The 12,456-nt window shown below is 37.1% G+C and overlaps 1 protein-coding gene across 1 annotated transcript; it reads right to left on the bottom strand.

The window, feature by feature from the left end:
• Positions 1-3,301: 3,301 nt before the first annotated feature.
• On the bottom strand, positions 3,302-12,277 carry LOC114364996 (inactive peptidyl-prolyl cis-trans isomerase shutdown). Its single transcript, XM_028321393.1, has 6 exons — positions 12,135-12,277; positions 11,205-11,318; positions 9,998-10,149; positions 6,744-6,859; positions 5,700-5,902; positions 3,302-4,384 (listed from the first exon to the last, which is right to left on the bottom strand). Exons 1-6 carry the CDS (start codon positions 12,185-12,187, stop codon positions 3,640-3,642), a joined length of 1,383 nt encoding a protein of 460 aa, XP_028177194.1. The 5' UTR covers positions 12,188-12,277; the 3' UTR covers positions 3,302-3,639.
• Between the last annotated feature and the right edge of the window lie 179 nt (positions 12,278-12,456).

The raw sequence follows: 12,456 nt of genomic DNA on the forward strand, positions 1-12,456 counted from the left end.
AAAATATAGGTAGAGCCAAGAGGAAGTCACTAGTCAAGAACCAAAAACAAACCAAGATGGACAATGGTAACTATTTTACCACCAACATTTAATAATGGGACAATATTATTTGATCCTCTAAAAACTAATTGATCTTTTTTGTATGTGCACTTTTAAAAATAAATGATGTTTTTTATTTTATTTTATCTGTATATTAATTATTGGGTCTATATTAGTTGATCTACGGATAAATTATGAATGATCTTCATTAAAGGTAACATAATATTCATGTTTAATATACTCTTTTAATATTTGGTAAACAAAAATAATATTTGATCCTCTTTTTTAGTCAGTATAGGTTAGTGTCCGTGACTCCCACTCGGCATGGGGCACACTGAAAACCAGCGTCGTGGCCTCCCTCACCGGGGGCCATGGCATATGCTGAGTGGGGTCCCATTGCGATGGACATCGCTGTGCGACAGGGTGGCACTGCTCAGTTTTACTTTCACTTTCATTGTATGTTTTATTTTATGTCACCTATGTCTTATTTACTTTTTTTTTTCTATTATTTACATCTTTTGTCTTCTGTGATGTCCATGGCAATAAATGTTTCTTTCTTTCTTTCTTTCTTTCTTTCTAGTTATTGATCTTTAATTTTGTTAATTTGTTGATTTTTATATCAAATTTGCCTTTTAATATTGATCACCTAATAAATACATTTCGATCTACGTATAACTTAACTTTAAAATATATTTGATCTAACAAAAAATATTATTGGTTAATATTTTTAATTAAAAAATATCTTTTAATTTACGCGGTACTTTGTGGTTGAGTGACAATCGTCCGTCATTGGTTACTGAGTTGGCCAAGGGCTTAGCGGCCAATAAGCAAGCAGAATGGTACATTACCATGTTTTCAATTACAAGCTTTGCTTAGTTAGGGACTAGAGGCGCGATGTAAAATAATTTCTTACTTCTGACATCCCTGAACCCGACATCATAATTTTTACCTTTTTATTTTTTTTCAAATCGCAAGGTTGATTTTCTCTTAGTATACCGATCTCGACCGTGATCAGTGACCATAAAGTCATCTGTCAATGGGTCGATTAGACCCGATAAAAACACTAAACGATATTTGTTTACTTTTAGTGCGACATCGGGTCGTAAGGCCCTGATAAGTTTTTTTTTCCAAATATTTACTGTGTTTGACGAAACAATTGCAAAACAATATTTATCTTTCGTACTACTGAAAAGACCGAATATATCATCCCGCACCAACGCATCCAGCACCTAAGGTCAATTTGACCCAATAACGCAGTGTGAACGTGTTAAGTATGCTTTTTTAATAAAAAAAAATCTTTAAACATCAAGTGCCTTTAAATAGTTTCCATCCTTTGACTACAAATTAATAAAAATAAGTACCATAACATAATTATTATGAAGATTATTTGATATAGATAAAAAATAATTTACACAAATCAAATTATTTAAAAAAGTATCACAATATTGAATATTTTGGTGCTCATTTCTTATATTTTTGAGGACCAACAAGTAACGATCAGATATAATTTTTACATCTCAATTTTTTTTTGCGTAGTTCAAAAGAGGTTAAAATATCGATCGATTTCATTTATTTTATGTCTCAAAGAAAGAGGATCAATCATTAAAATAGATGACCATTTAGATTTTTTTATTTGCCGTTTTTGCTAATTTAAAAAGATCATTTAAATACATGCCTTTAATAATTGGTAGTCATGAATGGATAATGGTAAATTATTTACCACCCAAAAAACTACCCCTTCCCCTATTTTTTTATTAATTTTGATCAAAAATATGAAATAAGTGACCCACAATTACCCAAAATCCACTCCAACTTTGTAAAAAAAATGCATACCAGCTCGCATTTGAATAAGGGTTAAAATATTGAAAGAAATAAAATAACTAATATTGAACACCTATCCACGTTTTGGATAAACACACACCATATTTTTTGTCTAAAACGTTTTTAACTTAATTTGTAGAAGGCTAGAAATTATCTTTCTATAATTCTTCAACCAGAATGTACTACTTACTACGTTCTAATTCTAGGATCATTGAATCTAGGTTTCTAGGTAACTAAAATGAAACCAAACAAGTAATCAAAAGCGTTTTATTTATTCGTAAGTTAACTTACATAGTGGAATAAAAAAGGGCATGTATTTAAATGATCTTTTTAAATTAGCAAAAACGGCAATTAAAAAAATCTAAATGGTCATCTATTTTAATGATTGATCCTCTTTCTTTGAGACACAAAATAAATGAAATCGATCGATATTTTAATCTCTTTTGAACTACGCAAAAAATTATTGAGATGTAAAAATTATATCTGATCGTTACTTGTTGGTCCTCAAAAATAAAAGAAATGAGCACCAAATATTCAATATTGTGATACTTTTTTAAATAATTCGATTTGTATAAATTATTTTTTGTCTATATACCAATGACGGACGATTGTCACTCAACCACAAAGTACCGCGTAAATTAAAAGATATTTTTTAATTAAAAATATTAACCAATAATATTTTTAGTTAGATCAAATATATTTTAAAGTTAAGTTATACATAGATCGAAATGTATTTATTAGGTGATCAATATTAAAAGGCAAACTTGATATAAATATCATCAAATTAACAAAATTAAAGATCAATAACTAAAAAAGAGGATCAAATATTATTTTTGTTTACCAAATATTAAAAGAGTATGTTAAACATAAATATTATGTTACCTTAAATGAAGATCATTCATAGTTTATCAGTAGATCAACTAATATAGACCCAATAATTAATATAAAGATAAAATATAATAAAATACATCATTTATTTTTAAAAGTGCACATACAAAAAAGATCAATTAGTTTTTAGAGGATCAAATAATATTGTCCCATAAAAAAGTATGGCACTTGAGTAAAAATAAGGACGTTTCGTCATTATAAAAACTATAAAACAGTAAAAAATAAGTACAATTTTCATAACAAAGTAATATCACTATTTTACAACCCGATCGAGAGACTCGCTGGAATGCTTCTTCCTCTGTCCGTACCACAGCGTCGATGTGACGTCACGGCAGCCAGCGCACCTGTTAACTCAACCGGGTTGTAAGCACATTTCTAACTACTTATTTAAGATAGTGTAAAACTTACATATAAAACTTAAAACACATTTGTTTTTATAGATTTTCACTACTAGTCCGGTCGCCGAGCACGGAAAATTGCGTCCAATGACCCCAAGCTACCCATCCTTATCGCTCGTGCATAATTATATTGCTGTCGCGCTCGCACACTCACTGCGGTCGCCCGTCGCACAGTCGTGACACAATATTATAATTACGTGCGAGTGATAAGGATGGGTAGCTTGGGGTCATTGAACGAAATTATACGTGCTCGGCGATCGGACTTTGTACTAATATTGCTAATTAAAGTATTAAATACAACCAATAGCCTCGTATCGCTCCATTTGTTGGCTAATCTAATTGACCATTTACTACTAGTACATTTATTTATAAGAAATACATATTCTAATGTACTTAATAGTTATGTAAATCCGTTTATAGCGATAGACACTAAAAATACCTAATAGAATAAGCGTTTTTAACGTTAACTGTACAATTCATAATAAAAACAACCTTAAAACTGTTTCTTGATAATAGAAACCTTGTTTTTCTTGCCTTCTCCGTCGATTTGAACCAACAGACTTTCAAAATCACTAGCTAAGCTTTGAATGCAATCAATTTCATTCTTCGTCAAACCCGTGGGTAGATCAAACTTAGCATATTCCGTCCTTCCCGCCAAATCTTGACACATCTCGCGGACGCCATTTTGGAAGTCCTCATCGACGTCAAACGTGACTTTTTCTTTTTTCGGCGCCGCCCTGAAGGCGTTTTGCCAGAGCTCTTTTTCTTTTTCGGCCGATTTTTTTACGTAGTCATCAATAGCGGCCAGTGCTTTCCCTATTTCTTTGTTCTTCGGCTCTAATTTTAGGGCCTTTTTGTAATATTTGATGGCTAATTCGTGTTTATTTAGCAGCTCATGTGCACGACCGCAATAAAATAAAGCCTTGCAATGATTATCAAGGTTACTTATTCTATCTAAATTGTCACACATTATGAAAACGTATTTTGGCTTCTTAATCTTGCAGTAACACACACATAGGTTGGTGTATACGCTGATTTTGAACTGTTTAATCTCTGCCTCTTCATTTTCGTCTTTTGGCCTAGAAAGCCTCAGTACAGACATGGATTGCTGATAGTTTTTGATCGCTTCTTTGTACCTTTTCTTCGCGAATAACTCTTTAGCTTGAGCATGGAGGGAGGACACTGTTTTGGCGGTCACTTCGAATTTTTTCTGTTCTTCCATTGGTAGGTCGTTGAATCTGCAACAAAAACCAAAAAAAGTAAGTATAAATACCTGACCTGACATAGCCTGAAGTCGCAATGGGCAGGTCACATAGCACGCAGAACTGACTGCCGATGGGGCAGTAAGGTTCTGGAGTGGACCGAAAAGCGCAGCGTAGAACGTCCACCCAGTGGACCGACGACGTCATAAAGGTAACAGGAAGGCGCTGGATGCAGGCCGCTACCGACCGATCATTGTGGAAATCATTGGGGAAGACCTATGTTCAGCAGTGGACGTCCTATAGCTGAAGTTATGATGATGAAGCTTACTCTTGGGACGACTCAACAATCACTAGTTGAGTTTCATTGGAGGCCAAGGTGTAGATGAAGCCTCCTAGATCGTGACTAATACAGGAGTTTCAGTGGTGGGAAAGAGGTGGGATTAGGCTCGTTTGATAATGGTGATGACATCTAGATAGAATTGATCCACATATCGATCGTTTCATACACAAAGACGCGCCCCATCATTCTTCCGCTAATGTTTGAGTGTTATCGGTACACCAGTAGCGGCGTAGCATAGGATGGCACCAGGGGCGATCCACCACAGACTTCACACAATGTGTGCTGCAATGTGAGAATTCTACCTAGTCTCCGAGTCGAGAGTCTCGCTTGTGATACAATACCATGGTGTTCTTATAGTTAAAGACTCCTACTCTTACCATAGATGTTGTAAGAAGCATCTAATGAAGAAACATCAGCAGTCAAAACCCCTAAACAAAAGTGGTCAGGTCGCGGAGAGAAGTAACTAAAGCTGGAGCAAAGAGGTTTCGTAATTACAACTGTCAACCCGTCTAGCCAGCGCAGCGTGGGAAATATAGGTGTATCCGCCATTTGCCTCTAAAATGGAGACTAAATGACCTGATGATGACGTCTTGCCTATGTACAATGGATCCACTTACCTTAAGACCTAATAAATATCCATTATGAACTGACCTCGCAGCAGCGTGTACGTCTATTTCTTGACGACATAGTCTTCATAGTGTAAGATCTCATCTAAGAATACTTAGAACATCCGAATCGAGAGAGTCGCTCGTAGCACAAGGCCATGGCGTTCTAACAGACTCCCACTCTTCCCGTGTCGCTAGAAACTCCCATTCTACCCATGGAAGTCGTAAAAACGGAGGACCTCACCCATTCTTCCCAATGGGATAGACTAAAATATGACCTGTTGTTGATGATGATATCTCTAGCCTATCTACAATGTGTACACATACCTTTTATGTAATTCTGAGTGTTAAAAAACTTAAAAACATGAGTTCTGGTCCTAAATACACAGTAATCTTAAGAACTAACCTCGCAGCAGCGTGCACGTCCCTCACAGCGTACAACGAGATGACGAACAGGGCCGGCTCAGGGCGGATGCGGGGCAGCGCGCCCCGCGGGCCCCAAGCTAAACGCGGCTCCACTAGCAAGTGGAAGCGGGCGGTGGGGCCCCGCACTGTTGTTAAGCCTATTTCGAGGCCTGGGAGGCAGCGGCCAGAGCCGAGGCGGATTTTCTGGAATAAAAGTCAGAGTCAAAAAAATATTGGTTTGTAGGTATAGACTAGGTGCCCTCGGAAGACGTAGTGTGGGCGTAGTGTAGGTAGACCGACGATCTGTGTGCTTACCATGAGTAAAAACGAGTACGTCAAAAAATCTATGAAGATTTTATTTCTTGAAAGTAGCCGCTAGGGACGCTGCACAATATGTCATACATTTAATGCCAATTTTTTACGCAGTCGCTAGCGAGCACACCTATGGTAAGCACACAGGTGTGGGTTGTGAGAGGTGCCTTGATACAGGTCGCAGGACCGGTGGTTGTGGAAAAACTTAGGGGAGGGCTTTGTCCAGCAGTGAACGTCATTCACGTCAAACCTATGCCTTCCTCGATAAGTGAACTATTCAAAGCAAAAGAATTTTCATAAATATGTACATGTCACATAAAAGTATACAAACCGACCGAGTAAACTACGCATCTGGCGGCCGTGACGTCACATCGCCGCTCTGTTAAGGACAGAGCGAGCGCGGGGAGGTGTGCGGGTGAGTGCGAGGGAGAGTCACATTCCAGCGAGGTTTAACCGCCTCTGTGGTCTAGTGGTAAGACCACCTGCTTCAGACGCAGAGGTCCCGGGTTCGATTCCCAGTGGGGGCAGATTTTCTGTTCGGTTTGGTTGGTGGTAGGGCTTGTTCTAAGTCCGCCCGGCTAGCTACCACCATCTTACCTAAGTCTGTCGCCATAACAACAATGTTAACAGCATTGTTGTGTTACGGCAGTTAGAGGTTAGGATAGCCAGTTCCTCCGTGATTGAGGATTTCTGATAAAGCTCGCTTCCACCATCGGCCTATAACTACACTTACCAACGGTGCACCAGAGTTCATAGTGAGTGTTGAGTCGAAGGGAATCTTGGTCTTCTCCCAGTAAGCTGCGTAATGGATCGTCACTTGGGCGTCTACTGGCACTAAGGGACCCGTACCTGAAGACAATAGATTAATCTAAACTATTGATGAGCACATAAGGGCGCACACACGAGCGAATTATTTCCTAGGCGTGCTTGCTGCCGGCTCGCGACGCAGCACTGTGATTCGTGTAGAACAAGCTAGCTGGACAAAAGTCATTGTTGAATTTCTGATTATCGTTTATAAAAAACGATAAACAACATCCCAGACATTAAGAATTCCACATTTTTTGACTTTGTTAATTACCTAGTCGTGAGCAATTAACATGGTAAGTGAGGATATGAGGATAGTGTAATTTTTAATTCCTAATTTTGCTCGACTTTCGACAACACCTGACATTATTTTTTACTATGGTGACCAAATATTTGTGTGATGGATTTTGAAGATAAGGGTTTTTCTGTACAATAAGGTGCATAATAATGCACATAGTTTTAAAAAGTATGGCGAAATGTTGACCTTTATATTTTTCTCAAAATTTTATGTTTGGAAGACTAGAAGTTGTATGCCCCCACTTGACCCCAGTCTGGAATTTATATTATATTGTAGCTGTAACTCTCTAGTATTCAAATAATATACCAGTTTCAGTTTGCACACTTTTGCACAACAATTTTATTTTTTCAGATTAATAAAAAATCAAGTTTTTTGATTAATGATTAAAACATTGAAAAAGTGTCCAGAATAGCATGATTTTTAATTTATATTCTCAAAATGTGATGTATTGGGATCACGAAAATTCGCTGAGAGAGTTGAAGAATACCATCAGTCGCATTTCAATTTCATTTCAATGGACGAAATACGGCAAAACAGGGAACGCTTCATGAAAAACAAAACTGAGTGGATTCCCGGAGCCATAGTGTTACATGTTTCTGTTCATAAAGTTCAGTCTTCCACGTCGAAAGATTCTACACCTGGACGACCACTCAAGGAGTTCGACGAGTCCAGCAAAAAGACGAAAAGAAGAAGACTTTTAGACCTCATTTCCTCAAGAAGTACTTGAGAACTGATATTGGCTGCTGAAGCTGCAGCGCAAATGTCTGCTGGCCACAGCAACTTGACAAGTCATTAATGTTGTCCCAATCTACCCACTAAATTAAAAAAAACTGAGATTCTTTGTTCCATATAAATCGCAAAAATGTTTATATCGAAAAATTGATTTTCATTAAATTCTCCATAAGACCAATTATTATTATACTGTAAAGTTAGTTTCTTCTTTCCTTTTTAGTCTGTTTCTCTTGATTTTAGGAAATAAATATTTTATTACCAAAAAAAAATTTTTTTTCAGACCTACCTATAATAATTATAATAACAAGCCTAATTAATCTTAAATTGCACAATAAAGTAAGTAATGCGTGTATTAAACACATTAAAGTAAAAAATAATATTGTCCAGCTAGCTTGTTCTACTCGAATCACTGTGCGCAGTTTGAATCGCAGCGTGCACGTCGCAGAAAATAGGTACTAGTGACCGACCGAATATTCGTTTTCGTTTTCGGCCATTTTCGGCCAAAAAATGGACATTCGGCCATATTTTCGTTTTCGGCCAAAAACCAGCCGAAGCTTCGGCCAAACCGAATATCAGAAATACGTGAATAAGATGGTGACGTTTATCGTTCCGATATCTTCGGGAGTGAATCTGATGCACTCATGGTTCCAATCAGACTTTAACGGACGCGGTATTGTCAAAATCTTGTGAAGTTTTGAAGTGAGGTTACATTGTAAATTTTCCAAGTTCAAAATTGAATACAAATAAAACCAAAGAGTTTTCACAGCAAGAAGGTGTCTCACCACACACGGAGAGTACCTCGATGGAGACACTGAGGACTATTTTTTCTAGCCGCCTCTGTCATCTGATCTCACACCATGCGAATTTTTCGTGTGGGGATATCTCAAGTCAAAAGTTTACAGCAAAACAATCCTTAAATAATTCAGGTTCTGTAAGAAAATATCCGCCGTGAAGTTGCAGGAAAATTATTAGCGCGATTTGCTCTCGCATTCGCATTAGCATTGCGAATGTAAGGGTCCAGCTGTGAGAGTACCTATAGTAAAACGGGCATCATTTAAAAGACATTGCCTATAAAAAAAAATCCGCATTGTTAAACTCCAGTTTGCATTAGTAATAAATAATAAAAGATCATTAATTTATTTGTATGAATCATTTTTGAAGTTGAAAAATTCCCACTGGGCACCCTTTATTTCTTCTTCACTTCCCAATATTTCAATATACACCGGAAATAATATTCTATTAAGAACTCATAAAATTCAACTTTTTGTTTTAATGCCAGTTTTCTTTAATCAATCCTTATCAAAAACAACTGTCAAACATCATTATGTTTTTGGTCAAAACATTAACGGTTTTCAAAGTTTTTACATAATTGCAGATTGAAATTTGAGAGTTGAAGGTCATTTTCGTTTTCGTTTTCGTTTTCGTTTTCGGCCGAAAATGAGACTGCAGCCGAAGCTTCGTTTTCGTTTCCGTTTTCGGCTGAAAATCCATATTCGGTCGGACACTAATAGGTACGCGCTAAAGAATCGTGCGCTGCTATCAAACGATGGCGCCTCGAAATCGCTCGCGTGAAGACACCCTAAGAGGGCACTGGATAGTATGCCTTTAACTTATGAAATGTCCAATACTCTTCTATTTTAAATGGTAATAATTTAAGTTTTGGAATCCAAGATTCCCCCAATGTCACATGTAATTAAGCTTTGACAGTACATACTTAGTACACCTAGTAGTTAGCGTCCTAAAGATTTAATTTACCCTTTATTAGCCACATGTACGTTTCGTTAATCGAGTATTTTCGGGCAAATGGGTGATTAACCTGCTGTACCCTAGTCTGGTGGTGGAGCTACCAGCTCAGAGTTTCTGGACTCGCTCGGTTTTTTCCGGGTATCCTCCCTAGTGACGGGATTCTGTTTTCGGCAATACTCGCCTTTCGCCCTGTATCTTAATACCGAACGCGATGGAGGACTGTTGTGGACGCCCTCTGCCCCACCTAGGGGACATAGGACATTAATTCCCGTTTTCACCATCGATCCCTAATTTTTAAGTGACCCCTATGTAAACAAAATTCCTATTATTTGTTACCATAGGGGTCACTTAAAAATTAGGGATTGATGGTGAAAACGGGCATAAGTCAAGTAAGTGAACCCACATACCTTCTTCAATGATTAGAATCTTCACTTCCCCACTGGGAATGCAATCAATCATCTTGGCAGAGAGTTCCTTGAAGGACAAATACTCCGGAGACGACAGCATGAGTTTGTCCGTCGACTCTTCTATGTTCTTTAACACTTCTTCTATGTTATCCCTGCACGAAAAGCTGGTTATAATGTCAATGGGTTTGATATATCAAGATAATTACTAGAGATGAAACGGATATCCGGTAACTATCCGGTAGGCCGAATATCCGGCCTTAATTTACTATGCGGCCGGATACCGGATAGTAACTCACTATCCGGCCGGATACCGGATATTAAAAAACTACGACAATTTCCTATAATAAAATGAAATACATTAATCTTTGAGGTAAATATCAATAAAATGGCTTATAATAATGACGGCTTTTATTTAAAGTCCAAAAAGTTACAAAAAAAGCCATATTAAGGCCTTTCAAAAAACAAAATTTTCTTTTTCTGGGCTATTCACGAAATGTCGAAATATTGCTAATTAAAATTGGCGATCTTTCTTTCACTGATAGTCTGATAACATGATGCAGTTCAGTCAGATTACGCAGCAAGTAAAAATAATTTAATTTTCGCTATTCAATCACACACTCACGTTGGCAACCGAAATCGCCCGAATTGATCTGCCCCCTAGACAAGTGGCAAAATCTGACATTCTTTCGGACGGATTCGATTTTCGACTTCTCTAGTCTACTAGACCCACTGATCGAGTTCGAAGCACCTGCTGTGCGGCGCTAAACTCGACACGACATGCAATGAGACAACGGGCCAACTATCTGGCCGCCGGATATCCGGTTATCCGGCCTAGCAGCTCACCGGATATCTGGTATCCGGCCAAAAAACTATCCGTTTCATCTCTAATAATTACGCTTCATGATAATTATTCGATAATTATCGGATAATTATCAACAGTAAATTTACATAATATACAGTACATACATTTGTCATATTGTTTCATAAAAAATTCTGATTGCGAATGTTGCTTTGTTTTCATATATGCATGATTAGTCATAGCTAAGATTTACCCAATGATATCTAATTATCTATGTACTAACCCTCTTACTAAAAAAAAGACACATCATATTTCCACACTAAACATCATTCCGACTACTGTTCAACACACTTTAGTTCATAAGGAAGTATAAAATAAGCAAAAGCTAGTTATCTAGTTATTACTCACCCATCATCATCATCGTCATCATCAAAGTTAGGACAAAGATCATCGGTCAACTCATCGTGCTTCTTTTTGAAGTCCATATCGATATGGAACTCTGTCGCTGACGTCATGAGTTCACTGTAACAATCATAAGGTTTTGTTTATGTTTTTTTTATGCATGACAAGGCAGGTATTTGACCGCAATTGCATCTGGTGTTAAGTGAGATGCAGTCCAGGATGGTACATATCTGCCCTGTATGTGCCTATTCAGTTTCGCCTTGAAAAGGCCCGGATTATAGTGTTCAGGAAAGACAGCAGCAGGCAGCGAATTCCATTCCCTAGCTGTTCGCATTATAAAAGAGTTATCGAAACGCTTAGTGCGAGCTGGTGGAATGACAATAATACAAACAAAAATATTATAATCATCACAATAATGTAGATATAATTTCTACAGTAATGTATGTATAAATTAAATATGTATGAATGGTTTTTTTCTGACTGTGGCAAAAAAATATTATGGCCCTTCTAGTGTATGAGATGCCTAAAAAAATTAAAAAACTTGATGAAGGGGGCCTCCTTTCTATTAGCGCCCCACTTAGGCTGCCGCCCAGGTCAGTTCAGGGGCCCCAGTTAGCCCCCTAGATCCGTGCCTGCATTTAAAATAAATTAAAACAAGTTCCAAGTAAGTTGGTCTTTCTGTAAAAAAACTGAAATTTACGCAGGCCAGCAGGCAGAGGTTAGCTGTTAATAAATTCTTTGAAATTATCATTGTTTTCAAGAGTTAAGCCTGACTGATGGCCTAAAATCAAATTTATTGTATCATGCATGGAATTACAGAACCAAATAGTCTAGCACATTTACACCTAAGTAGATAGTTATTAATATTTTTATGATTTTTAAACTGGCCAAAGAACTTTGAAGAGTATTTCAACTTTTAACATTTTCTTTATTTACCTTAGGTTTATTCCTTTAGAAAAATGAACAGGATCTTGGAATACTTCATCCATTTTTGTATAGCGAAAGTCAAATATTTCCTAGAATTATTAACCTAACACGTTTTCAAACCAATAAAAATTTTACAGACACAGCAAAAAGCTGAAGAAAAAGCCACGAAAAAGCGAAAACTTTAGTTTGATGACAATGACAGTGACAACAGGAAATAAGCTAACTGACAAATTGATTTCTTAAATGGCAAAGAAATTTAATAGTATAGTACTTACAACATTTTGTAACTCATCGCCACTACCAAAAATAATACAGGAATTCTCATAAATCT

Source organism: Ostrinia furnacalis, unplaced genomic scaffold, assembly GCF_004193835.3.
Source record: "Ostrinia furnacalis isolate ACB-3 unplaced genomic scaffold, ASM419383v2 OfSCF7528, whole genome shotgun sequence".
In the NCBI taxonomy this organism is placed as follows: domain Eukaryota; kingdom Metazoa; phylum Arthropoda; class Insecta; order Lepidoptera; family Crambidae; genus Ostrinia; species Ostrinia furnacalis.